Genomic DNA, 27,895 nt, shown 5'->3' on the forward strand with positions numbered 1-27,895 from the left:
ATTTTCTGGAACTTTGCACTTTTTTAAAAAAGTTTTTTATTTTTTATTTTCAAAACAAACACAACACATCTCTTCCACAGTCCATCAAGCATAATTCATATTAACCCAAGTGTTTTAACTCAGATATTTATACATGTTACCGTCATCATACCTCCATTTTCATTTGACTATAGTTGTTTAAACATCCTTCATCATAAAATATACCAATATTTAATACATAACCACATACTGGCATTTCATTTACTATTTCTAAAATCCTCCAGTGACACTAAATCCTTATATCCTATTTTGCACTTCGATATGGCCCAAGAGCTAATCAATAAAGACTCAATGTCAATGTCAATTTTGGCAAAACTGATTTGTTCCTTCTATTTTCTCTGCTCCAGCCTTCCAGCCCCACATTCTCTAGCCCGCCGCCCCAGCCTGTTATGATTGAGGAGTGGGCCTCGGTGCCCAAACCGAAGCCAGACCAAGCAGTTGTGCGCAAACACATCGAGAAGATGGTGGAGGTAGGAAACCAGGATACCTGGAAGAAGGAGTTGGGTGTTGTGTGGGGTGCTATTTGCAGATGTATTTCATGCATTATCCACTCAAGATCTTCCCGGCCCATTAGCACGTCGGTAAGATTCTTGGAAAATATGAGTCAGTTCTGCAGAACAATTGTCTGCTGGATAATTCTATTTTAAATAGTTCTGCACAGCTCAGCCTTCCCCAGCTGGATACCTTCCGTGTATGAAGATGCTGAGTTCCAGAATTCCACAGATAGGACCACTCCAGTTTGCAGCCGTAGGGAAGGAGAGGAAAATACTTTTGTCCAAGTGGGTTGTATGATAGTTCATGTCTTAACAGATAACAGAATGACAGAGTTGGAAGGGACCTTGGAGGTCTTCTAGTCCAACCCCCTGCTCAAGCAGGAGACCCTATACACCCTTTCAGACAAATGGATGTCCAGTCTCTGCTTAAAAACTTCCAGTGTTCGAGTGCCTACAACTTCTGAAAGCAAACTTCCACTAGTTAATTGCTCTCACTGTCAGGAAATTTTTCCTTAGTTCTAAGTTGCTTCTCTCTTTGATAGGTTTCAATCAGAATAGGGTGGGAAGGGAGCTTGGAGGTCATCCAGTCCAACCCCCTATATCCTTTCAGACAAATGGCTGTCCAGTCTCTTCTTAAAAACCTCCAGTGATGGAGTACCCACAACTTCTGGAGGCAAGCCGTTCCTCTCCTTGATTAGTTTCCATCCATTGCTTCTTCTGGTGAAAATAAGTTGACTCCCTCTTCTTTGTGGTAGCTCCTCAAATACTGGAAGACTGCTATCCTGTCCCGCCCCCTAGTCCTTCTCTTCTCTAGATTAGCCATATCCATCTCCTGCACCTGTTCAGCATGTGTCTACAAGTCTTAAAGTTTGGAGCTATATAATTCCAGCTTCATCCCAAATCCTTCTTTTCTTTTAGTCTGTTTTCCGGAACTTTGATGTGGACGGAGACGGGAATATTTCCCAAGAAGAATTCCAGATCATCCGGAATAATTTTCCATATCTCTGCAAATTTGGAGACCTGGATGAAAATCAGTAAGTGCTAAAAGTCTCACAGTCTATCCACCTTTAATCCCATACTCTTGTACATTATATTATCTCTGTGTGATTTAATTTCAGCAAACTCCTAGTGATATTAGTGAGTTAAAGATACAAGTCTTAAATAGAATAGAATAGAATAGAATAGAATTAGAAATAGAAATAGAACAGAATAGAATTCAATTCTTTATTGGCTAAGTGTGATTGGACACACAAGGAATTTGTCTTTGGTGCACATATGCTCTCAGTGTACATAAAAAGACAAGAATCATAAGGTACAACACTTAATGATAGTCATAGGGAACAAATAAGCAATCAGGAAACAATCAATATCAATATAAATCGTAAGAATACAAGCAACGAAGTTACAGTCCTGCAGTCATAAGTGGGAGGAGATGGGTGATAGGAACGATGAGAGAGCTAATAATAATAGTAATGCAGACTTAGTGAATAGTTTGACAGTGTTGGAGGAATTATTTGTTTAGCAGAGTGACGGCATTCAGGGACAAACTTATTTAAATAACATAATCTTTCTTTAAAGATAAAGAACATTTATATTAATATTAATAACTCTGGCCTGTGGCCATAATAAAAATTCTATTCTATTCTATTCTATTCTGAAACCTATTCTATTCTATTCTTCTCTTCTATTCACTGAATAGAAGTGTCAGTGTTGATAAGAATAGGGTTATTTAAATTTTTATATTAAATTTTGCATCCAAAGCTAAAGGTGGCATTAATAAGCAACTGCCAATTATATTATTTATAAATACTGTAAAGGTTTCTGTCCTAAGCTTAATACGTAACATCAAGATCTCCATTGTATTATCAATTACTGTTTGTCCATGCTAAAGAAAAAATAGAATAAAAAACAACAAAAAGAAAAGTTTTTTTTTTTAAAAGTTGGCTTCTAACCTCCTCCTTTTTTGTTCCTCAACCAGTTTGCAATATTTAAGTATAAGTGTAAAAATTTAGGCCCCCTTCAAAGCATTTATTTTGGCCATGCTGTGTAATGTGTTACAGATATGGGAAACATTCGCGCTTGAATAAAAATACAATTTTTAATAGTAATGATAGTGTTTAACCTATATTTAACTCTGCCAGCCCATGTTTGTTTTATCAGACGCCAAGTGGACAGCTGAGATTTATCACTGATCGAAATTGATAAAGGACACATTGGTCCACAAAACACTGTCATTATATTAGCTGTTGTGATGATTAGATGGGGGTGGGGAGGCAGAAATAGAGTTTTTAAAAAGGTAGACAGACAGATTAACAGAGTTGGAAGGGGCTTTATAGGTCATCTAGTCCAACCCCCTGCTCAACTAGGAGACCTTATATCATTTCTGACAGATGGCAGTCCAGTCTCTTCTTGAAAGCTTCCAGGGATGAAGCTCCCACAACTTCCGAAGGCAACTTCTGTTCCATGGGTTGATGGTTCTCCCTGTCAGGAAATTCCTCCTTATTTCCAGGTTGAATCTCTCCCTGGTCGGTTTCCATCCATTATTTTTGAATTTAAGAGGTTAAAGTAGTCCAAGTTTTATTCGAAAGAAGGATGAACTTAAGAGGTTTTAAAATGCTCCAAGTCTGATCCCGAAGAAAGGTGCATTTAGGATACAGGTAATCTTTGACTTACGACCACAATTGAACCCCAAATTTATGTTGTTAAAGGAGAATTTGTCACGTTTTGCCCCTTACTATGACATTTTTTTTGCCATAGTCGTTAAGTGAATCGCTGCAGTTGATAAGTCAGTAACCGCGGTTGTTGAGTGAATCTGGCTTCCCCACAGATTTGCTTGTCAGAAGGCCGCAAAAGGGGATTACGTGACCCCCCAGGACACTGCAACCGTCACATATACGAACCATTTGCCAAGCCATGTGAGTTTCGATCACAGGATCATCGGGATGCTGCGAAAAAGTTTGTGACTGTGAAAAACAGAAGTCGCTTTTTTTCCCCAGTGCCGTTGTAACTTTGAACGGTCACTGAATAAACTGTTGTAAGTCGAGGAGTAACTGTATTTTAAAATGACTAAAAAAAGTGAATTTTTAAGAAGGTTTTCCCCCCAAGTCTTTTTTATTCATCTAAAAAACTTGAATTTAAGAGTTTTAAAATGCTTCAAGTTTGATTCCAAAAAAGGCTGCATTTAAGACGTTTAAAGATGCTCCTAGTTTGATTCTGGAAAAGGGCGAATTTAAGAGTGTTTTTTTAAAGGGCCTTAATTTGGTTCATTGCATTACCGCCTTCGGCATCAAACTCAGGGAGCATTTTGAAGTTCTTTTTATCTGCATCTATTTCTCCTTCTGCGTGGGCAAACGGCCGGTCCCAGGGATTTGCTGCGTGTCTAAGGAAGGGGGGAGAGGAAGAAAAGGGCAAGGATGAAGGTTGCGTCCCGTTTAAAAGGCTTGGATGCCAGAGCCAAAATGCGTTCTGGCAATGCTCTCCATCTCTTGGGAGCGAACCCAGGCACTCGGCCTTCGGATTTGCATCTCAACTGGGAGTCCGGGAAGAAGCAAAGCGAGTTTTGCTTCTCATACTGAAGCATCGCTCCTTATTTGGTGCTCTTCAGCTCCGGCTGGGCTACCGCGCCCTCTCATTCTCTCGGTTGTGGGTTTCCGGGAAGGAGTGTTCCCTCTCCACCCGCTCCCCACACCAGCACAGAAGGGTGTGAGGAAAAAAAAGGGGGGAAATAGGTGGGGCTTTTGACAACATCTGTTCGCTACCTGTGTGGTTACTGGACTGGTTTTCTCAAATGGTACCTTGTAAAAAAGGGAAAATGCAGTATTATGCCCTGATATTTATTAAAGGACCGGGATGCTTGCGCAAAACAGCTGTCAGCCTCTGCTTTGCTGCTGCTTCGGCTGCCATTGAAACGGGGAGGGGGGGCATGGTATTTGGGAGGGGAATCATGATGTGCTGGAGGAAGATTCTAGATGCTGAACTGGCCATCTTACTGCGCATGTGGAGGAAGGGAGTTTCCCGCCAAGGTCAGCGGTCCAGCATTCCATCCTGGTGATGACTTCTGAAGTTATCTCCCACCTGACAGTTGGGTGCATTATAATTGGACTATGGACTGGGGTGCCAAGGGGAGGGGATTGAATTATACATGATATTATTCGCTTTCGCGCCTAATTAACCAGATTCAGCTTAGCTTTGCTACTGTTCGTTTATAATTAGTAAAAGTACACTTGATTTCAAACAAATGGAGTTGAGTGGTTTCTTTCCTGATTACTAAATGAAGTCGCAGCTGACAGCAGGACGCGAAGCCATATCGGCCAGCCCACGCAGCCTTCCCTGTTTGTCTTCTGGGTTTTTTCCACATGTGTGCATGCACGATGATCAGAGGTCCTTTGAGCGCTCGGCAGTGGTGAAAACCAGTGCGTGCATGCGTGCTGGCCAGCTGATTGACGGGTGTGCATGTGTGCCAGAACTCTGACTTTTCCAGATGAGTGTGCGCGCACGCTATGTCTCCATGCAATTCGGTGTCGAAAAGGTTCGCCATAACTGTTGTAGGATATTCCATAAGATATACTGCTGCTGAGCATGGAGGCTCTGTTATCCAAAAGAAGGCGATGGCAGTTTTTCTGTTCTGCAGCGCACATTTTAGTCCTGAAACGGAGGAGTTTTTTAAAAGGGGCCAGCAGCCCGCTGGATTTTGCATGTAAAAAAAAAAAAGTAAATTTATTTCCCATACGTTTGCTTTAAACTCTTACCCCATCGTAATTTCTTCCAAGCTTAAAATTAGCTTAAAGCAAAAGCATGGAGAAAAACGTTCTTTTTTTCGGTTCCACCACAAAACCGCGTTCGATTAAAGCGCGCTCGACGAAACCGCGTACCTGACGCCATCACAGCGCGACGAAAAAAGCACGCTGTGAACGCTAAAGCTATAATTAACCCCTAAACCTAAACCTAACCCCCCTAAACCTAACCCTAACCCTAACCCTAAACCTAACCCTTAACCTAAGCCTAACCCTAAACCTAACCCTTAACCTAACACTAAACCTAACCCTAACCCTTAACCCTAACGCTAAACCTAACCCTAACCCTAACCCTTAACCTAACCCTAACCCTAACCCTAACCCTAACCCTAACCCTAACCCTAACCCTAACCCTAACCCTAACCCTAACCCTAACCCTTAACCTAACCCTAACCCTAACCCTAACCCTAACCCTAACCCTAACCCTAACCCTTACCTTAACTTGAATCGGCTTGCTTTCAAAGCGCTTTTTAAAGCGCCCTTTTTTCTCCGCGGTCGCTGTTGTCGCGCTGCTGATGACGTCAGCGACGCGGTTTAATCGGGCGCGCTTTAGTGGACCGCGGTTTTGTCGTGCCACGCTTTTTTTCTCCCTTTAATGCAAAATCCAGTGGGCTGCAGGCTCCTGTTAGAAAATCCTCCATCTCAGGACTTAAAATGTGCACTGTTTTTTCCAAAAGTTGTGCAGGCTTTAGGGCTCTGCAGGATTCTTCAACAGTCAAAAAGTGAAGGGTGCCGAGGGTGGGGGTTTTTGTTAAATTTCCTCTGCCTGACCTTGCTTTCATCTAAAAATATTTGTCGGCAGCCACGCCTTTGTTTGCCCTGCGGTTTCTGCAAGAAAGAAATGCTTAAAAAATAATAATGGACTGCCTGAAAGCTTCCCCCAAAAGATAAAAAAAACAGGAAAAGAGCGAAAACAAAACCTCACACAGGATCCTGAGGAAGGATAGCAAGAGAAGGGAGCAGGGGAAGTGTGTTGTGTCTGTTGTCGGTGGACAGGATGTTGTAGTGATAGGATAAAGAGATCGGTGGCAGGAAAGAGGCATGGCTGGACAGAGATAGGATGGTCCAGAGGTTGGATGTCTGCATTGTAGCTAGCATAGGACACACAGACTAAGAGTAAGTGAGTAACCTTGGAGATCATCTAGTCCAACCCTCCCCCCCGTTCGAGCAGGAGACCCCCATACCCGTGATGGCGAACCTACGACATGCGTGCCAGAAGTGGCACGCAGAGCCATCTATCTGGGCATGCCACCCATCGCCCGTTACTCTTTTGGATTCCAGTGTGCACATGCGCGTCGGCCAGCGGGTCTTGGTGCGCGCATGTGCACCAAGGAATTGCTCTTCCGGTTTCTGGTGCTCCTGCGGGTGCACACTGGGGAGCTGGTCTTTGGTTTCCGGTGCTCCCCCGCGCCCACACTCTTGTTTTAGCATTCGGTGCTGAAAAGGTTCACCAACACGGCCCTATATCATTTCAGACGAGTTGGGATTTCTGCCCCCCTCCGACCCTCCCAAAAAGACCCCAAAGGGGGAGACTCTCTGCAGCAACACAAGCGTTCATTGCACGTATCCAGCCCATGCCCATAGTTTGAGGACCCCCTGATTGAGTGCAATATCAAAAATGCAAATCATTTTTCTGCGGGTCACCAAAATTTTCTCACTGAAAATGAGAAACCATGTTGCTTGTATCTTTCGATTTATATTGTTTTTAATTGTTTCCTAATACGATTTGATAGCTTATTAGTAACCTGTGACTATCACTAAGTGTTGTATCTTTTTATTCTTGATGAATGCATTTTTATTCTCCTTATGTACACTAAGAGCATCTGCACCAAAGACAAATCCCTTGTGTGTCCAATCACACTTGGCCAATAAAGAATTCAATTCAATTCAATTCAAATCTATTCTATTCTACTCCTTCATTCCTCCTATTCTATTCTATTCTATTCTATTCCCCTTCCTATTAATTCTATTCCATTCCATTCCTTATTCTATTCTGAATTCTATTCTATTCTATTCCCATTCCTTTTACTTCTATTCTATTCTATTCTATTCTATTCACCCCTCTTATCTATCCTATTCTATTCTATTCTATTCCTTATTTTATTTTATTCTACTAATTTTATTCTATTCTACTCCTTCATTCCTCCTATTCTATTCTATTTTATTTTATTCTACTAATTCTATTCTATTCTACTCCTTCATTCCTCCTATTCTATTCTATTCTATTCTATTCCCCTTCCTATTAATTCTATTCCATTCCATTCCTTATTCTATTCTGAATTCTATTCTATTCCCATTCCTTTTACTTCTATTCTATTCTATTCTATTCCATTCACCCCTCTTATCTATTCTATTCTATTCTATTCTATTCCTTATTTTATTTTATTTTATTCTATTTTATTTTATTCTACTAATTCTATTCTATTCTACTCCGTCATTCCTCCTATTCTATTCTATTCTATTCTATTCTATTCTATTCTATTCTATTCTATTCTATTCCCCTTCCTATTAATTCTATTCCATTCCATTCCTTATTCTATTCTGAATTCTATTCTATTCCCATTCCTTTTACTTCTATTCTATTCTATTCCATTCACCCCTCTTATCTATTCTATTCTATTCTATTCTATTCTATTCCTTATTTTATTTTATTCTATTTTATTTTATTCTACTAATTCTATTCTATTCTACTCCGTCATTCCTCCTATTCTATTCTATTCTATTCCCCTTCCTATTAATACTATTCCATTCCATTCCATTCCTTATTCTTTTCTGAATTCTATTCTATTCCCATTCCTTTTACTTCTCTTCTCTTCTCTTCACCCCCTCTTATCTATTCTATTCTATTCCATTCTTTATTCTATTCTATTCTATTCCTTATTCTATTCTATTCTACGCCTCCATTCCTTCTATTCTATTCTATTTTATTTTATTCTACTAATTCTATTCTATTCTACTCCTCCATTCCTTCTATTCTATTCTATTCTATTCTATTCTATTCTATTCTAAGTCTTGGGATTGGAATGGCTGTGCTTCAATGGTGGTCATATCTTGGGACAAGCAGGGTTTCCTTCAGAGACACTGTCCTACAACAGCACCCATGTTTGGCAACGTTGGGACTTGTAGTTCAACACACTTTAAGGCTCCTGTTTGGGACCCTTTGGGAGGTATGGTTTTTCCAAACGACCGGCCCGTCTGTTAATGGCCTTCTCTGACCAACAGAGACGGTTGCATCAGTCGAGAAGAGATGGTGTCCTACTTCATGAAGTCCAGCTTGGAGCTGAACGGGAAGATGGGCTTCGTCCACAACTTCAACGAGACCACCTTCCTGCGCCCGGTTGCTTGCCGTCACTGCAAGGGCCTGGTGAGCTGATTTCCTACCCTTGTGACCGCAACAGTGCCTGGGACTGGCATAGATTGGAGCAAGGAAGAACCATCAGGCTTTCTATGAACTTGGCTGCTGTTAAGACCTCAACGCCCAGAATGCTCCAGCCAGCATTTCATCTTATTGCTTTAAAGCAGTGTTTCTCAACGTTGGCAACTTGAAGATGTCCGGACTTCAACTCCCAGTATTCCCCAGCCAGCATTCGCTGGCTGGGGAATTCTGGGAGTTGAAGTCCGGACATCTTCAAGTTGCCAACGTTGAGAAACACTGCTTTAAAGCAATTGTTCCCAATTAGGCAGCTGTAAGATGGATGGATGTCAACTCCCAGAATTCACCCAGACAGCTTTTTGGGAGCCGTAATCCACACGGGACGTCCCACAAGGGGCTCAGAGGCTAAGACACTTATTGATCAGAAGGTCGGCAGTTCAAATCCCTAGTGCTGCGTAATGGAGTGAGCTCCCATTACTTTTCCCAGCTTCTACCTAGTAGTTCGAAAGCAGGTAAAAAAAGCAAGTAGAAAAATAGGAACCACCTTTGGTGGGAAGGGAACAGCGTTCCGCCCACCTTCCACATTGAGTCACGCCGGCCACATGACCACGGAGACGTCTTTGGACAGCGCTGGCTCTTCGGCTTTAAAACGGAGATGAGCACCGCCCCCTAGAGTCGGGAACGACTAGCACATAAGTGCGAGGGGAATCTTTACCTTTAACCCACACATCTTGAAGCATGCTGTCTGGGGAATTCTGGGAGTTAAAGTTCACCCATATTCAAGCATGCTAGTGAAGGAATTCTGGGAGTTGAAGTCTGCCAATCTTAAAGCATGCTAATAAGGGAATTCTGGGAGTTGAAGTCCACCCAACTTCAAGCAAGCTCGCTGGGGAATTCTGGGAGTTGAAGTCCATCCTTGTTAAAGTGGTCACGTCTGAAAAACACCGGACTAGTAGATCTTTGAGGTTTCTTCCAACTCAATGATTTTGTGATGGCCACCAAGAAACGTAAGCTGTACAGACATTTCCATTAGCTACTGTGAGTTAATTCATCTCATGGTAGATTTTACCTTTAGCATTAAACTCCTTGATTTAATTCTTTAACATATCAGATTAACAGCTATGTTTATAACTGGTGAGCTGCCTCTACCCGGGACAGATAATTCTGTTTACGATCAACTAAACAATCCAAGCTTATTAATGGTTTAAAAGACCAATAAGTAAAAGACCAATAATGTAATAAAATAATTTTTAAAATTTCACGAAAATCCTGAAGCAATTATTAATTTCCTAAATCCCAAATCCTCTGCTTAAATTCAAATCAAAATCGTATCAAGGCCCAACGCAGAGAAACTTGGCAAAGAAAAACCAAATCCTCATTAATTCACTAGCAAAGTGAAGTGGATCAAAGATCTTCCCCAATAGATTTGCTTCAGCCAAAATCACAGAAAAAGTAAAGGTTCCCCTCGCACATATGTGCTAGTCGTTCCCAACTCTAGGGGGCGGTGCTCATCCCCGTTTCAAAGCCAAAGAGCCAGCGCTGTCCGAAGACATCTCCGTGGTCATGTGGCTGGCATGACCAAACAGCAAAGGAGCACAGAACACTGTTCCCTTCCCACGAAAGGTGGTTCCTATTTTTCTACTTGCATTTTTACGTGCTTTTGAACTGCTAGAGTGGCAGAAGCTGGGATAAGTAACAGGAGCTCACTCCGTTACACAGCGCTAGGGATTCGAACCTCTGAACTGCTGGCTTTTCTGGTCAACAAGCTGAGCATCTTAGCCACTCAACCACCACAGATAGCAGAATTTTAATCAGTCACCAAGTGAAATTTAACTTAACTTCAGTAGTATTAAAGGATAAGTGCGTTGTTTCTCAACCTTGGCAACTTTAAGATGTTGGGATTTCAACTCTGGGGGATTCTGGGAGTTGAAGTCCACACACCTTAAAGTTGCCACAGTTGAGAAACTCTGCATTAAGGGGATGAATAAGGGACTGACTCAAAGTGCAACTATTAAGGAAGACTGATTTTTCTGTATTTGAAGCCAAGCTCTTGCACCATTAAAAAAAATAAAATAAAACTCCACAATTTGTTGCATCCACAATTAACCTCTCTCTTTCTCTTTCCAGATCATTGGCCTCTACAAGCAAGGACTAAAATGTCGAGGTAATTTGAAGACATTTTCACTAGTCTCCCTATCATTTTAGCAGCAACTAAAGGGGTCTCCAACCTTGGCAACTTTAAGACATGTGGACTTCAACTCCGAGTTCATCAGCCAGCGTTGGTGACTGAGGAACTCTGGGAGTTGAAGTCCTGCTCTGGGTGATGTGCGAATTTCAAAAATTCTTAGCTAGTTAACATTGATTTGCTAAGAATTCTGGGAGTTTGAAATGTATTCATTTTTATGTATTAAATTTACAAGCCAACTGTCTCACTGTTGAAGCAATTTTGTGCTATATTTATAAGAGTTAGTGACTGTTCAAAATTACAACAATTACAGGAACTGGGCATGGCTGGTCTAGTGAAGAGAAGGACCAGGGGAGACATGATAGCACTGGTCAATATTTGGGGGACTGCCACAGAGAGGAGGGGGTCAAACTATTTTCCAAAGCACCTGAAGGCTAGACAAGGAATAATGCAGGGGTTGGTTGCTCCTGGCATCACTGCCGGTTGTGCATTTTCACAAAAATAGGTCTGCGCGTGCACAAAAGGTTTTAAAACAAATAAATTTGTGCAATTAGAATTGTTTCTGCGTATGCACAGCTGGCTGGGGGATTCTGTGAGTTGAAGTCCCCAGGACTTAAAGTCGCCAAGGTTGAGAAACACTGACTTAATTTAACCACGCTGCTGCTATCTTAAAGAACTGCAGTGATTCACTTAACAACGGTGGCGAGGAAGGCCATGAAATGGGGCCAACAGTTAACAAGTAGCAACCGTCTCGTTTAACAGCAGAAATTCCGGGCAGCTATGGTCATTAAGTCGAGGAAGACTTGTACACACGCATGGGCCTCAGTTCCCAGAATTCCCCAGGCACCATGCCCATGGCCAAGAATCCTGGGAGTTGAGGTCTATCCATCTGGAGGTTGAAACTGTTGGGCTGGAGGTTTGATGTTGGTTCTGTTCAACTCCTTTTCTCTCCTTCTGCCCAGCCTGCGGGGTGAACTGCCACAAGCATTGCCGGGACCTGCTTTCGGTTGAGTGCCGTAAACGTACCAAGAGCGTCAGCCTTGATGGATCCGTATCCCTACCAGCCCGGTCCTTTAGTTTCTCGCTGCCTCGTCCTGGCCGGACTTCCCTGCGACACACAGGTATGGTTGGGCCGATAGAAGAGAACGTTTATCGCTCAGGGTTGAAATGTGGGGTCCTCGCTGCTCTCTGAGCTTGGCTGTTTTCTTGTAGACGTTTCGTGACCCAACTATGTAGCGACATCAGTGCTACAAGGGAGTGGGATTTGAGGAGGAGGAGGAGGAGAAGGTAAGAGCCGAGGTGGCGCAGTGGTTAAATGCAGCACTGCAGGCTACTTCAGCTGACTGCAGTTCAGCAGTTCGGCTGTTCAAATCCCACTAGGCTCAAGGTTGACTCAGCCTTCCATCCTTCCGAGGTGGGTAAAATGAGGACCCGGATTGTTGTTGGGGGCGATATGCTGACTCTGTAAACCGCTTAGAGAGGGCTGAAAGCCCTATGAAGCGGTATATAAGTCTAACTATTGCTATTGCTATTGCTATTGCTATTGCTAATGTCCATGGGGTTTTCATGGAGAAAAAGATATGGAGTGGTTGCCATTTTCTTCCCCAGTGGATCACGTTTAGTCAGAGGGGGGCCCAGATCTATCTGACACTTATCAGCTGCCTTCAGAGTCAGACAGCAGTGAGGCAGATGAACAGCTGGAGCCCGTTCCCAGTGTGCGTGTGCGCAGAGTTGCCAGATGAAGGGAACAGCGAAAGAACAGGGGTTGACTTGGGAGTAAAGCCACAGATGGACGATGAATGGCCCCTCCCAGAGGGAATAAAAGAGGAGCAACAGGGGAGTGGAGTTTGCAGGAGACCATTAGTTCTCTTCATTGGTTCGTGACTCCCTGAGACTCCTTGCAAAAGTTTTGCAGAGATCGGCCTGGCAGCTCTCCAAGCCAGATAAGGTCTGTGACCGTAAATCCTCCCTTGAAAGAGTTTGCTGGATGTGAATGAGCAGAACTCACAGTAAATTAATAAAATGTGTTTTTGTTGGGACCAGGAGTTTGCTTCATGCTCTTTGGAAGCCTCGGTCAGAACAAGATTTGGGGAAACCAAGGAGGGGAGGCGATCTCAGTTTTAGCCAAGATTTCACAACTGCCCCCTTCATTTTATCTTTTGCCCGACAGCGGTATGTGTAGGAAACAAAGTGGTAAGTGATAAGAAGAGCAGAACAGAACGGAATAACAGTTTGAAGGGACCCTGGAGGTCTTCTAGTCCAACCCTCTGCCAAAGCAGGAGACCCTTTACAATTCAAGGCTGTCCAATCTCTTAAAATCCTCCAGTGATGGAACACTCAAAACCTCTGGAGGGAAGCTGTTCCACTGGTTAATTGTTCTGTCAGAAAACGTCTCCTTAATTCCAGACCTCTCCTTGATAGGTTTCCATCAAACATTTACACAATGTCCTAAGCTTAATCATCCTTCCTTCCTGAGTTAGTCTGTTGCGGCCTGCCAGCGGAGCTGGTGGCATACTCAGACAATGAGGAGGTTGGGGAGGAATCTGGGCCAGTCCTGGAGTCTGGGGAAGGCTCTGATGAGGGCTCTGTGTCAGAGGCAGAGAGGGGGCCAGAGCCGTCTGACAGTTATCAGCTGCCTTCGGAGTCAGACATCAGTGAGGCAGAAGAACAGCTGGAGCCTGTTCCCAGTGTGCGCATGCACAGAGCTGCCAGACGAAGGGAACAGCTAAAGAACAGGGGTCGACTTGGGAGTAAAGCCAAAGGTGGACGATGAATGGCCCCTCCCAGAGGAAATAAAAGAGGAGCGAAAGGGGAGTGGAGTTTGCAGGAGACAATTAGTTCAATGCATTAGGTCTGTTCCTGACTTCTTGCTTGCCAAGTAATTGCTGATACAGCATGGTGTTTAGAAGATATCGGCCTGGCAGCTCTCCCAGCCTGATAAAGGTCTGTAGTTGTGAAATCTCTTGAAAGGCTCTTGGCTGGGACTTTGCTGGAGAGGAAGTCCCTTCCCCCCTAAATAAATGAGGTTTTATCGGGACGAGGAGTCGGCTTTGTGATCTTGGGAGGCTTAGGCTCAGAACATTGAGTTAGTCCATTTTTTAAATCCGTGTTCTGGATTCAACCTCAAAACAAAACAAACCAGGGTAACGAAATAATTGGTCGGGGTTTCAGGGCACCAAGCTTTGCGCAGAATGAAAATAACACCCCCTCCTCCGTCTTCCTTTTCTGCAACTTATGCAGCATTTTCAATCTTTTTCTGAGATCGAGAGTTGTATCATCCGGCAGCCAGGAGGGACAGACGGCATCAGAAGCAAAAAAATAAAATAAAATTGGGAATTTCGCACGCGTGGCATTTTATTGTTTGTCATACTAGAGCCGAGCAGATAAAATTCCACCCGGAGCGAAGAGGCCGGTGACCTTAATAAGGAACGAACCAAATTGAATTGGGGCACCAGAGAGAAAAATCGCTCTTTCCCCCTTTGCAAAAATCGCTCTCTCTTCCCCGGGCTGAATAAAATGGCTGCCCGCCTCTCATTTACAGCCCTCCTTGAATTATTGTATGCTTTCCGCCACTGATGGCCGTCTCCTTCTTTGTAACGTTGGATTTGTCTGTCTGCCTTTTCTGGTTTCTATCCTGCAAGCAGACCTCTTTTTAATTTAATTTAACACTTGTCCTTTGGTCACAGGGAGACCGCAAGTGGTTTTCAGCATCACTGCATTGTCGTGGCCTCACCCTGTGAGTCAAATTAACTTCCTTCCTTGATAACGTACCAAGCAGGTTTCCTGACATCTGCTTCCTTCAGACGAGTGTTTCTCAACCTCAGGAACGTTTAAGAGGTAGGGAGGTCAACTCCCAGGATTCCCCAGCCAGCTGGGGGATTCTGGCAGTTGACATCCATATCTTTTAAAAGTTCTTGAGGTTGAGAAACACTGCTATAGACAGAACTAAAGAGCCAGTTGATGCAGGTGGAGAGAGAGAGATGGCTTGAAATGCAACATTAAGAAAACTAAGATCATGGCATCCGGCCCTCTCAATTCCTGGCAAATAGATGGGGAAGAAATGGAGGGAGTGAGAGATTTTATTTTCCTGGGCTCCAAGATCACCGCAAATGGGGACATGCAGCCAAGGAATTAAAAGAGGCTTGCTCCTGGGGAGGAAAGCGATGGTGACTCTAGACAGCATCCTAAAAAGCAGAGACATCACCCTGCCAATCAAAAGTGCCTCTAGTCAAGGCTGTGGTTTTCCCCGTTGCAAGGGATGGCTGTGAAGGTTGGACCATAAGGAAGGCTGAAGAATGGAGGCCTTTGAACTCGGGGGCTGGAGAAGACTCCTGCATTGAGTCCCTTGGACTGCAAGGACATCCATCCGGTCAGTCCTAGAGGAGATCCACCCTGACTGCTCTTTAGAAGGCCAGATCCTGAAGAGGAAACTCAAAGACTTTGGCCAACTAAGGAGAAGGAAGAAGGACTCCCTGGAGAAGAGCCTCATTCTGGGAACGATGGAGGGCAAAAGAAGAAGAAGGGGATGGCAGAGAAGGAGGGGACTGGATGGAGTCACTGAAGCAGTCGGCCTGAGCTTCGATGGACTCCAGAGGATGGGGGAGGACAGGAAGGCCTGGAGGAACGTGGTCCATGGGGTCGCGATGGGTCGGACGCGACTTCACAACCGACAACAACGAGACAAAGTGAAAGTGTTCACTGCATAGAAATTGTCAGTGGGAAAAAATTACCCTTTGATTTGTAATGAGAGCCCTTGCGTTCCTCAATGTGGCCACAAAATACAGGTAGTCCTCAACTTACAACAGTTCATTTTGTGACCGTTCAGAGGTACAAGGGCACTGTAAAAAAAAAAGCGACTTGTGAGCATTTTTCACACGACCATGTTGCAACATCCTCATGGTCACGTGATCAAAGTTCGGGCAACCGGCAACTGGCTCAACATTTATGACAGTGACCTGGGGTCACGTGATCCCCTTCCGTGTCCTTCCGACAAGCAAAGTAAATGGGGAAGCCAGATTCACTTAATAACCGTTTTCCTAAGCTAACAATTGCAGTGATTCATTTAACAACGGTGGCAAGACAGGTTTGCCAAATGGGACAAAGTTCAATTAACAAATGTCTCGCTTAGCAACGGAAGTTTGGGACTCAGTTGTGGTCATAAGTCGAGGACTACCTGTATCGCAGTTTCACACAACACACGGTAGTGAGTTAAACCATTCGCTCGTTGTTTTGGAAAGTTGTGAAAACTCATCTAGTGAGCCTGGTGAATGTGTGTTTTGGCTTATGGAGCAAACATAGAAAAATGGGTTCGTTCGGGATCCAGATAATGATAATTGAATCAAGTCAAATCAAACTATTTATTTCGGCCGTTGAGCAAATACAACATTACAATCGGCTTAACAATTTGGTTAGAGCCAAAGAGCAGAATAAAAGAACATATTCATTTACACTAATACAACGCTTTAAGAGTAAAAGAAGATTGGTTAGTACCGATGCGATCAACCTTAATTCCCATTTACATCTCTTTTTCTGGCTGCAAATTGGGGATTGGATAAAAGCCACAAACCCAGGAAAAAAAGACTTAAATCTAAAACAGGGGTATCAAACTCGATTTCACTGAGGACCCCATCAGGGCTGGGTTTACCCTCTGGGGTCAGGGTGGGCATGGCCAATCTGTGGAGGCTCAAGTGCTCTGCTAGCGAAAACGGGCTCCCGAGTTCCGTTTTCGGCTGCGACGGCCTCCTGCAACCTTCTGCCAGTGAAAACAGAGCTGGCAGGGGGGAGCGTGTGTGACCCTCTCAAGCTCCATTTTCGCTGGCATAAGCACCACAGATCGGTCATTTGCTGTCAGGTCTAAGCACCCTGCAGTCCGGATCCGGGCCCCGGGCCTTGGGTTTGACACCCCTGATCTAAAATGTCTCTTGTGATGCTGAAGTTGTTTATGAAGTTGCTTATTGCGAAGCTTCTTCTCCAGTAACATTGTACTGAGAACTAAGGCATACAAAACCTTTGCCAGACCAATCCTCGAATACAGCTCGTCTGCCTGGAATCCACACTGTATATCGGATCGAGCGAGTCCAGAGGTATTTGACGAGAAGAGTCCTCCACTCCTCTGCTCACAACAGAATCCCTTACGCCACCAGGCTCTAAATTTTTGGCTTGGACAACCTGGAACTACGCCGCCTACAGTCTGACCTAAGAATAGTACATAAAATTGTCTGCTACAACGTCCTACCTGTCAATGACTTCTTCAGCTTCAACCTCAATAATACATGGTCAAACAATCGATACAAACTCAAGATAAACCGCTCCAAACTCGACTGCAGAAAATGCGACTTCGGCAACAGAGAGATCAACGCCTGGAATGCTCTACCTGACTCCCTTGTTACATCCTCAAACCCCCCACAGCTTCAACCTTAAACTGTCTCCGGTGGACCTCAACCCCATTCCTGAGAGGTCCGTAAAGGGGGAGTGCATAAGCACACCAGCGTGCCTTCCGTCCCTGTCCTACCATCCCCATTTATTTGTACCCATTTCCTTTGTTTATACTATTTCCATGTTTATACTTTTAGCTGCTACCTTGTACTAAACTAAATAAAATGAAATAAATAAATTATGTCTATTGTGATTTGCTATTGCTTGACAAATGGGCGGCCAGAAAAATCAAATCGATACATAGCCAAAACAGGGTGCCCCCCCTGCAAGGCACCAAGCCATTGTGTCACTAACCCAGATAAAACTAACCATGATTAGTTGTGCCAGCGCAGGTAGTCAAGAAGCAGGATTTCCAGGTGACTAGCGATAGTGTTTGATGCTTGAATTGTAGTAAAACACCGCCCTCTGCTGTTCAGAGAAAGGTGGGGCAGAGAAACTCTCCAGCGGTATTTCTCTACTACACAAGTGTGTTTCTCAACCGTGGCAACTTTGAATTGTGTGGACTTCAACTCCCAGAATTCCACAGCACATAATCCTCAACTTACAACGGTTTCTTTAGTGGCCGTTCAAAATTTGCAACAGCGCTTGGAAAAAGGGACTTATGATCCTTTTTCACACTTCCGACTCTTGCACCATCCCCCATGGACCCACGAGATCAAAATTCGGACATTTGGCAACTGACTCACATTTATGACGGCTGCAGTGTCCCAGGGTCACGTGATCCCATTTTGCGACCTTCTGACGAACAAAGTCAATGGGGAAGCAGGGTTCACTTTACAACCCCTGTGACTCATTTTACCAACTGCAGTTGTGGCAAGAGAGGTTGTAAAATGGGGCAAGCCTCACTTAACTGTCTCACTTAGTAACACAATGGAGTGCAATTGTGGTCATAGGTTGAGGGCTACCTGGACTTCGACTCCCAGAATTCCCCAGCCAGGTATCTGGACTTCACTTCCCATGCCGAGGTGGCGCAGTGGTTAGAGTGCAGTACTGCAGGCCACTTCAGCTGACTGTTATCTGCAGTTCAGCGGTTCTAATCTCACCGGCTCAAGGTTGACTCAGCCTTCCATCCTTCCGAGGTGGGCAAAATGAGGACCCGGATTGTGGGGGCGATATGCTGACTCTGTAAACCGCTTAGAGAGGGCTGAAAGCCCTATGAAGCGGTATATAAGTCTAACTGCTATTGCTATTTTGCATAGCAGGCCAGCCTGGCTAGAGTTAACCTTGGTTCATTTCTTTTAGTTTAGTTTAGTTTATTGTCATTGCACATAGTACGATGAAATTAAAGGCCCTCTTCAGTATACATTATAACTATCAAAATAAAAACACAAACACACACCCTTCGCATGCTATATAATTGAAATTGAAAACCCGATATTGCATTAATTCATTAATTAATTAATAAGGGACGCAGTGGCTCAGTGGCTAAGACACTGAGCTTTTCGATCAAAAGGTCGGCAGTTCAGCAGTTCGAATCCCTAGCGCCGCATAATGGAGCGAGCTCCCGTGACTTGTCCCAGCTTCTGCCAACCTAGCAGTTCGAAAGCATGTAAAAACTGCAAGTAGAAAAATAGGGACCACCTTTGGTGGGAAGGGAAAAGCGTTCTGTGTCCCTTTGGCATTGAGTCATGCCGGCCACATGGCCACGGAGACATCTTCGGACAGCTGCTGGCTCTTCAGCTTTGAAACGGGAGATGAGCACTGCCCTCTAGAGTCGGGAACCGGCTATCACATATATGCGAGGGGAACCTTTACCTTTATACCGTAAAATTCAATATAGTTACTGCCCTGGGATAAAAGCTGGTTTTTTTTGGCCTATTTGTCCTTGTTTTTATTCTCCTGTACCGGCTGCCAGATGGTAATAGTTGAAAAAAAAAGAAGGTTGCCCAGGATGAGATGGATCTTTAAGGATGTTTTGAACTCTCTGAAGGCAGCGGGAGCTATAGAGCTCTTCCAAAGAGGGGAGAGGGCAACCCATGACCCTCTGGGCAATGATGTTGACCCTCTGGAGTGCCTCCTATCTGCCCCTGTGCAATTAGCGAACCAGACATAGGGGCAATTAGTTAAAACACTCTCTATGGTGCAGCGGTAGAAGATCACCAGCAGTTTTCCATTCAGTTGTTGTTTCCCGAGAAGTCTCAGGTAGTATCATCCCTGCTGGGCCCTTTTGTTATAGAGCCGAGGTGGCGCAGTGGTTAAATGCAGCACTGCAGGCTACTTCAGCTGACTGCAGTTCTGCAGTTCGGCTGTTCAAATCTCACCGGCTCAAGGTTGACTCAGCCTTCCATCCTTCCGAGGTGGGTGAAATGAGGACCCGGATTGTTGTTGGGGGCAATATGCTGACTCTGTAAACCGCTTAGAGAGGGCTGAAAGCCCTATGAAGCGGTATATAAGTCTAACTGCTATTGCTATTGCTATTGCTATTGTTCTGCAGCATGGGCCGTTTCTGGCTTCATTTGAGGCCAGAAAATGAGTTATAACTAAAAACCAGGTTAAATGTGCCATGTGAATGCCGTGTTTGAAGGGGGGGGCGGGGGAAGTAAGGGAAACAAAAATCTCTTTCCGTTTGCATTCGACTTACCCCAGATCTGTTTTTTTATTTCAGAAATCCAGGAGGAAGACGTACAGGCTGTGGAAGATGGGGTTTTTGATGAGAAGCTATGAGACTGCATCGGCTCAGCGGATGGCCTGGAATGCAAGCATGAGGTTAGAGTTGCGAGCAATTCCTGGCTTCTTCTTCCCTCTCCTGCCCGAGATATTTTCTCAACTCACAGGTCGCAATTGAGCCCAATATCCCCGTTGCTAAGCGAGACAGGAGTTAAGTGAGGTTCCCTCCCCCCTTCCCTATTTCATCACCTTCCTTGCCCTAGATCCTAAGGCACTGGTTCCCAAACTTGGCAACTTTAAGACTTGTGGACTTCAACTCCCAGAATTCTGGGAGTTGAAGTCCACAAGTCTTAAAGTTGCCAAGTTTGGGAACCACTGTCCTAAGGGAATCGCTACCATTGTTAAGTTAGTGACCGGGTTGTTAAGTGAATCTGGCTTCTCAGAAGGTCGCAAAAGTGGGATCGTGTGACCCTCGGACCCTGTGACCGTCGTAAATATAAGTCAGTTGCCAAGCATCTGAGTTTTGATCATGTGACCATGGAGATGCTGCATTGGTTGTAAATGAAAACAATGAACACAAGTTCCTTTTTTCTTGTAACTTTGAATGCTCATTAAATGAATGGTTATAAATTGAGGACTATCTGTATTTTGTTGGCCTGGCTCAAGCCCCTTCTCTGACCATTTACAGCTATTCTTCCTGTCCTTCAAGGCTATTTCCCAAACCCGCTACATCCTATTATTATTATAATTATTACCGCTACTGCAGATGATCCTCAACTTACGACCATGAGTGAGCCTGTAATGTTTGTCACTAAGCAATGTGGTTCAGCGACTTTACGGCCTTTTTGTTGCAATTGTCGAGCGTATCACCAGGTTGTTGAGCCGAGGTGGCGCAGTGGTTAAATGCAGCACTGCAGGCTACTTCAGCTGACTGCAGTTCTGCAGTTCGGCTGTTCAAATCTCACCGGCTCAGGGTTGACTCAGCCTTCCATCCTTCCGAGGTGGGTAAAATGAGGACCCGGATTGTTGTTGGGGGCGATATGCTGACTCTGTAAACCGCTTAGAGAGGGCTGGAAGCCCTATGAAGCGGTATATAAGTCTAACTGCTAACTAGCTAACTAACTGTTAAGTGAAATATGTGGTCTTTAAGGAAGTCTGGCCTCCTCATGGTCACAGGATCAAATTTTGGGTGATTTGGCAACTAGTATGTATTCACAGGATTGCCATTTGCAAAATTCCCAGGCAGGTGCTGTGGCCCGCCAATGGCCAACAGATCTGGCAACACATTCAGACAGTGAGGAGGCTCGGGAGGAAGATGGGCCAGTCCTGGAGTCTGGGGAAGGCTCTGAGGAGGGCTCTGTGTCGGAGGCAGAGAGGGGGCCAGGGCCGTCTGACAGTTATCAGCTGCCTTCAGAGTCAGACATCAGTGAGGCAGACGAACAGCTGGAGCCTGTTCCCAGTGTGCACATGGGCAAAGCTGCCAGACGAAGGAAACAGCTAAAGAACAAGGGTCGATTCGGGAGTAAGGCCACAGGTGGACGGTGAATGGCCCCTCCCAGAGGGAATAAAAGAGGAGCGAAAGGGGAGTGGAGTTTGCAGGAGGCCATTAGTTCAACTCATTAGGGTGAAGATCTGTTCCTGACTCCTTGCCAAGTAATTGCTGCTACAGCGTGGCGTTTGGAAGATATCGGCCTGGCAGCTCTCTAAGCCTGATAAAGTGAAATCTCACGAAAGACTCTTGGACAGGACTTTGCTGGAGAGGAATTCCCTTTAACCTAAATAAAAGGGGTTTTATTGCGACGAGGAGCCGGCTTCGTGCTCTTGGGAAGCCTCGGTCAGAACAGCAGGCAGGTTCCAACAAGGAAGTCAGCGTGGGAAGCTGGATTCATTTCACAATGATGGCAAAAAGGTTGTAAAATTAGGCATGACTTAAAAGACTGTGCCGCTTAGCAACTGACACTGCGGTCCCAACTGTTGTCGTAAGTCAAGGACCACCTGTAATTGGAGATCCTGAATTTCATACCTTCAACTTAACTTCTTGTGGTTTGTCTTTCACAGAAACACCTCGTCCTTCTCAGTGACCACAGCTGGTCTGCCAGCGAATCTTCGGCTCTTCTGCGTCGTCCCTCGCCCCCCCCCCCAAATTAAGTGGGGCGTGTCCTTTGGGGATGGGGGCCTCTCCATTTTGAAAGCACTTTGGCAAGGGAAATCAGGAGAGGTTTATACCCCACCCCAAGGACTTTTAGAACCGTGTGTATATTTGTACCAAAAACTGGATTTCAAGATGTAATAATAATTAGAATAAATTTGACACCTGCTACATACCTCAGGTTCCTTCTTAAATTTGGATGTTTTCTTTTTCTGCTTTGTGTTCCCCCATTTTAGTAGGGTTTTTTTTGCAAAAGGAAGTTTTCGCTCTGGAAAAGAAAATAAGAATGCGTTAGGCGTCATGGGATTCATACAGTAGGAAAGGACTGTTGGAAGAAAGGTGCTTCTGGGTTCAGCTCCAAGTGGGGAAAAAGACACTGGAAACATGGTGGCTGCTCGGAAAGATGGTTTTAATGGTGGACAGGATCCCATGTTTTGAGGTCTTGGGGGAAAAGAGGCAGAGATGTTGAGAGTGTCCTTGTTTTATGCCCTCTCTGGGCTTTTGAATTTCAGCTTGTATTCTGATTGGTTGTCAGACTCCCATGGGGCCATGCAGGGCAACTCTGTTGGCTATCTTGAGTCCCAAGCTTGGTTGACTCTTGCAGGGTGATGATGTAATGAAAGGGCCTTGGGCAATTCCTATTATGGCTCTGCCTGAAGGAGGTAGATCTTTGTTATGTAGAATAGACTGGCTCACGCCTTAATGGCCGTTGACAAAGGTATGTGGGGGGGGGAGGCTGAGTGTCTGCTTCCCTTTTAGGGGGAAATACTCTGTCCTTTTAATATTTCCTAAAATATCTCATTTTCCTAGGAGAGGGGTAACTTCCTACAGGACAACAGAGATCATCTATTCCAACCCCCTCTCCGTGCAGAAACCACTACATGTTTAGGTTTAGGTTTTAAGTTTATTGGATTTATATGCCAATAACATATTTTGTACATGTAGCATATTTTGGAAAAGAAGGGTTGAATTGGGGAAGGGATTGCCCCTATCTAGTCATGAGGCTGGAGGTCTTTGACTCTTTGATTGCTGAAAAATAAGTCAGAAAATTCTATTTTTGTTCCATGGTGTTCTTAAAATGTCCATTGCTCTCGAGGTCAGAGAATTGCATTATGCTAACCTAGACAAGTCTTTACCAGGGATTCTGCCAGCACAGGGTCACAATTTAACCCCCCCCCCCGCCAATTCCCCATCCTGTAATGAATATGGAAAATTAATTTAGGAATTACCTGACTCCCACTATAAACTCAGCCAGTCGCTAGCCGAGTTCAGTCTCCAGAGCACACAAACCCTGAAACTGGGTCAAGGAATTGGGGAATCGCAGGATCCCGACATTAGTTAGTTCCTGGAGCAAGATGGCACGGGTTAACGCTAGCATTCCTCAACCTTAGCCATTTTTAAGAGGGATGGACTCCAACTCCCAGAATTCTCCAGCCAGCATTGCCAGGGTGGAGATTTCTGGGAGTTGAAGCCCACAAACCTGGAATGGCCTTACTTAGAACAGTGTTTCTCAACCTTGGCAACTTTTAAGAGGGGTGAACTTTATCTCCCAGAATTGCTGTCTGGATGGGGAATTCTGGGAGTTGAAGGGGTGGGATTCAGCGGTTTTGACCGGTTTGGGCGAACCGGATACTAATTTCACATCTGGTTTGCCGAACCGGTAGTTGCAAGGACTGGCTGCAGTGGTGGATTCCTACTGGTTCAGACTGGTTCGGCCAAACCAGTAGTGATTTTGTGGCCTGGGTCGCTGGAACCGGCAGCGACCCAGGCCTGCTAGGCCCCTGAACTGGTCCTCTGGGTGGCGCCATAGGCTTGTTTTTTTGCTTCTGCGCATGCGCAGAACAATTTTTATTCTATTGCCCATGCGTGTGCAGCGCGCATCAAGTGTGCAGGGTGCGCCACAATCAAACCGGCAGTAGCGACTCCTGGAACCCACCCCTGACTGGCTGGCCCCGACCATCCTACCCCTTCCTTTCCAGGAGTCCCCACACGAGGGAGGGCAAAAAACGACCCTTCCGGAAGTCCTGGAATTCCAGGAACTGGCGCATTTCCAGCCTCCAGAGCCCGCGGGAGGCCACTTTCGCCATCCCGGAGGCTTCAATCCCATCCCTGAGCCCGCCCCTTTTAAAGTTGGTGGGTTTGAGAAACGCTGCTCTAGTATGTCCCTCAAATCCGAAAGTCACCTTCACACAAGACTTTCAACCCGGTTTCTGAACTAACCCGTGTATTCTTGAACTGCCGTCAAAAAGCTGTATTTGTAAACGTCATGCTATGCCCGGAAGAAAAAAGAAACCCAGGTTAACTCCAACCAAGCTTAACTTGTTAATAAGGGTCTTATCCTGATTGTGGTGACCCATTTATTCATGGAGTCCTCAGCGCCTCAGCTAAGTTGCAGAATGTACAAAAAAGAGCAGTTACAGGTACCCGGTTTTCCCGAAAATAAGACCTCCCTGGATAATAAGACCAATCGGGCTTTTGAGCTCATCATGCGCTGAAAACAGGCCCTCCACAAAAATGTGTAAACGCATGTGCAGCTGGGTCCCGCCATTTCCTCTGGATGGCTGTTGCGCAAACAGCACGGGGTGAGGTGAGGCCGGAGGAGGGTGGGGTGGAATGGAGGGGGAACATGCCCCATGAATCCCACATGCCCTTAACCTAACAGCTGCTCCTGCAATCGTAGCCGCCATGCTCCTCCGTCATGCTAATGGCCGCCGCAAAAAGCGCATCTGGTGACGCGCAACACAGCAGTAGCCATGAGGTGGCTATGCTCAAAAGTAGTAAGGCCTCCCTGAAAATAAGGCCAAGTGTTTATTTCAGGGGTCAAAAGAAAATAAGACCCTGTCTTGTTTTCGGGGAAACACAGTAGTTCTCGACTTACGACCACAATTGAACCCGAAATTTCTGCTGCTAAGCAAGGCAGTCTTAACTGAGGTTCGCCTGGTTTTATACCCTTTCTTGCCACCGTTGTTAAGTGAATCACCACAGATATTAAAGTTAGTAACATGGTTGTTAAATGAACCCGGATACCCTTTTGAGTATCACGTGACCCCCGGGACACGGCAACCGTCATAAATATGAGTCATCTGCCAAGGGTCTGAATTTTGATCATGTGACCACGGGGAGAGGTTGCAACAATCGTAAGTGTGAAAAACGGTCATGAGTTACTTTTTTTCAGTGTGGTCGTAAATTGGAGCGGTCAGTAAATGAATGGTTGTAAGTCAAGAACTTCCTGTAGATTCTTCCCTCACCCTGTAATTTTGCTCAGGTTTAGCCAAGGCCGCCGAAAAGGGAGGATGGAATAGAAAATTAAGCTGGCATTGATTTTCCTTCCGCAAGTTGACAGATATGCTCCCTAATCGCTATTCCTCATGTCAACACTGGTGTCACACCGTCCTCTGCTCCTGGCAACGCTCCTCAGAGCACATTTCTCCCTTTTGCTCCTTCTTCCATCTTGCCGCAGCTAAGACAGCAGAAAGTTCTCTGTTTATGCTCCGAAGACGCACACACACACACACACACACACAGCGTTCCTGGGTTGCTTTGAAAAGAGAAGGATGACTTGTGGCAAGCCAGTGGGAGCTGGCAGCAGATTCGGACAGTGAGGAGGGTTGGGGAGGAACATGGGCCAGTCCTGGAGTCTGGGGAAGGCTCTGAGGAGGGCTCTGTGTCGGAGGCAGAGAGGGGGCCAGAGCCACGTGCCAGTTATCAGCTGCCTTCGGAGTGAGACATCAGTGAGGCAGACGAACAGCTGGAGCCTGTTTCCAGTGTGCTCATGCGCAGAGTTGCCAGACGAAAAGAACAGCTAAAGAACAGGGGTCGACTTGGGAGTAAGGCCACAGGTGGATGATGAATGGCCCCTCCCAGAGGAAATAAAAGAGGAGCGACAGGGGAGTGGAGTTTGCAGGAGGCAATTAGTTCGCTTCATTGTTTCGTGACTCTTCGAGACTCCTGGCCAAGTTTTACAGATATTGGCTTGGCATCTCTCCAAGCCAGATAAGGTCTGTGACTGCAAATCCTCCTTTGAAAGACATTGAGCCATGCCGGCCACATGGCCACAGAGACATCTTAGGACAGCGCTGGCTCTTCGGTTTCAAAACGGAGATGAGCACTGCCCCCTAGAGTCGGGAACGACTAGCTCAAATGTGCAAGGGGAACCTTTACCTTTAGATGCTATATTTCAATTTTGGAGGTTATCTCAATCGGAATAGACTTTTGGTAATATGCACTGAATTTACTCCCTTTTATAATAACTTGCGGCTGTATTGACTTTGGGTCTTGTGATTAATATTCTCTGTAGAGCTTAAAACCAATTTTCGGGCCTTTTTAAGATAATATATTCAGTTCATCATAATCAACTGAGGTTACCCTGGACAGTTCTAATTCCTGTGACCTTTCGAAACCCCTTGTCTTTTTATTTTTGTTTCTTCTTTAATAAGTTATCTACCTTCTTTTAAAACGTTTAATGAAAATATGAAAGAAGACAAGAAGGCAAAGCTCTATTTAAAAATAAAAAGCTCGGGAAAGAGAATTATGAAAAATATTGATTGGGGCTGCTGGATGGCTCCGGTGATAAGAGGAAGGAAGCCGTCAGCAGTGGCATCTCTGCTGTTGCCGTCTTTACAAGTTAAGTGGATGAAGGAAAGATGAAATAAGACATGTTTTTTTTTTCTAAGGGTGTCGTCGATGCTTGGGAGGCAGAAGTCTCTGGGCAAATCCACCTCCCCCAAGATGATCCCTGGCCCCAACCTTCTGGCCCAAAGCCCCAGAGGCAATCCAGCGAGATCCACTCTCAATCCTGGGCTGCATTAAAAGAGAATCAAGGTCACGTGGAGTATTACCACTGCTTTGCAAAGCCTTAACATAAGACCACACCAGGGGTGGGTTTCTCGCCCCGTTCCAACCGGTTCGGTTTGAATGGGGCCGGCGGCGTCCTCATGCACGCGTGCGGCACGTGCGTGCATGCGTGCGGTGCACGCATGCGTACTAGCGTCTGTGCGATGCTCCACCTGCTCCTGGAGGGTCGTGCAGGCGCTGTATGCATCCTGCGCATGCGTGGAAGCACAGAACTTGTCAAAACCGGGTAAGGAGCGCGGGCAGGCGGGTGGGCCCTTCGCCGTTCCTGGAAGTTACTTACTTCCGGGTTCGCCGACCAACCGGTTCGCAGGGACCGCCGCGAACCGGTTGAAACCCACCCCTGGACCACACACTTGGATTATCGCATCCAATTTTGGTCACCACAACACACACAAAAATGTTGAAAGAGTGCGGAGAAGAGCAAAAAAGAGGATAAGGGGGCTTGGAGGCTAAAACATATCAAGAACGGTTGCTGGAATTGGGTATGTCTAGTGTAACGAAAAGAAGGACTCGGGGGTGGGGGGCACATAGCAGCAGTCTTCCAGGATTTGAGGGGCTGCCCCAAAGAAGAGGGGAGGGTCAACTTATTCTCCAAAGAACCGGAAGGCAGGAGACGAAGCAACGGATGGAAGGTAATCAAGGAGAGAAGCAACCTGGAACTAAGGAGAAATTTCCTGGCAGGGAGAACAATTAATCAGTGGAACGACCTGCCTCCAGAAGTTGTGGGTGCTTCATCACTGGGGGCTTTTAAGAAGAGACTGGATAAGACACTTGCCTGGAACGGCCTAGGGCCGTGATGGTGAGCTCTATATGGGGCTACCCTTGAAAAGCGTCCGGAGACTACAGCTAGTCCAGAATGCAGCCGCGCGAGCAATATTGGGTGTACCGAGATACACCCATATTACACCTGTCCTCCGCGAGCTGCACTGGCTGCCAATTGGTCTCCGGACGCAATTCAAGGTGTTG

The 27,895-nt window shown here is 45.5% G+C and overlaps 1 protein-coding gene across 2 annotated transcripts in view; it reads left to right on the forward strand.

Moving 5' to 3' along the window:
• Window positions 1–22,248, forward strand: part of RASGRP2 (RAS guanyl releasing protein 2) — a 69,576-nt gene extending 47,328 nt beyond the window's left edge. For both annotated transcript variants that reach the window (XM_087705331.1, XM_087705332.1), the window contains 7 exons: window positions 387–509; window positions 1,452–1,567; window positions 8,549–8,690; window positions 10,827–10,863; window positions 11,847–12,005; window positions 19,925–20,025; window positions 21,985–22,248. In XM_087705331.1, coding sequence (XP_087561457.1) covers window positions 387–509; window positions 1,452–1,567; window positions 8,549–8,690; window positions 10,827–10,863; window positions 11,847–12,005; window positions 19,925–19,983 — 636 coding nt within the window. In that variant the 3' untranslated portion in view covers window positions 19,984–20,025; window positions 21,985–22,248. The remainder of the gene's footprint in view (window positions 1–386; window positions 510–1,451; window positions 1,568–8,548; window positions 8,691–10,826; window positions 10,864–11,846; window positions 12,006–19,924; window positions 20,026–21,984) is intronic.
• Window positions 22,249–27,895: the final 5,647 nt, after the last annotated feature.

Source organism: Thamnophis sirtalis, unplaced genomic scaffold (genome assembly GCF_051295495.1).
Source record: "Thamnophis sirtalis isolate CommonGarterSnake01/CBP01778 unplaced genomic scaffold, rThaSir2_p1.2 scaffold_2, whole genome shotgun sequence".
NCBI lineage: Eukaryota > Metazoa > Chordata > Lepidosauria > Squamata > Natricidae > Thamnophis > Thamnophis sirtalis.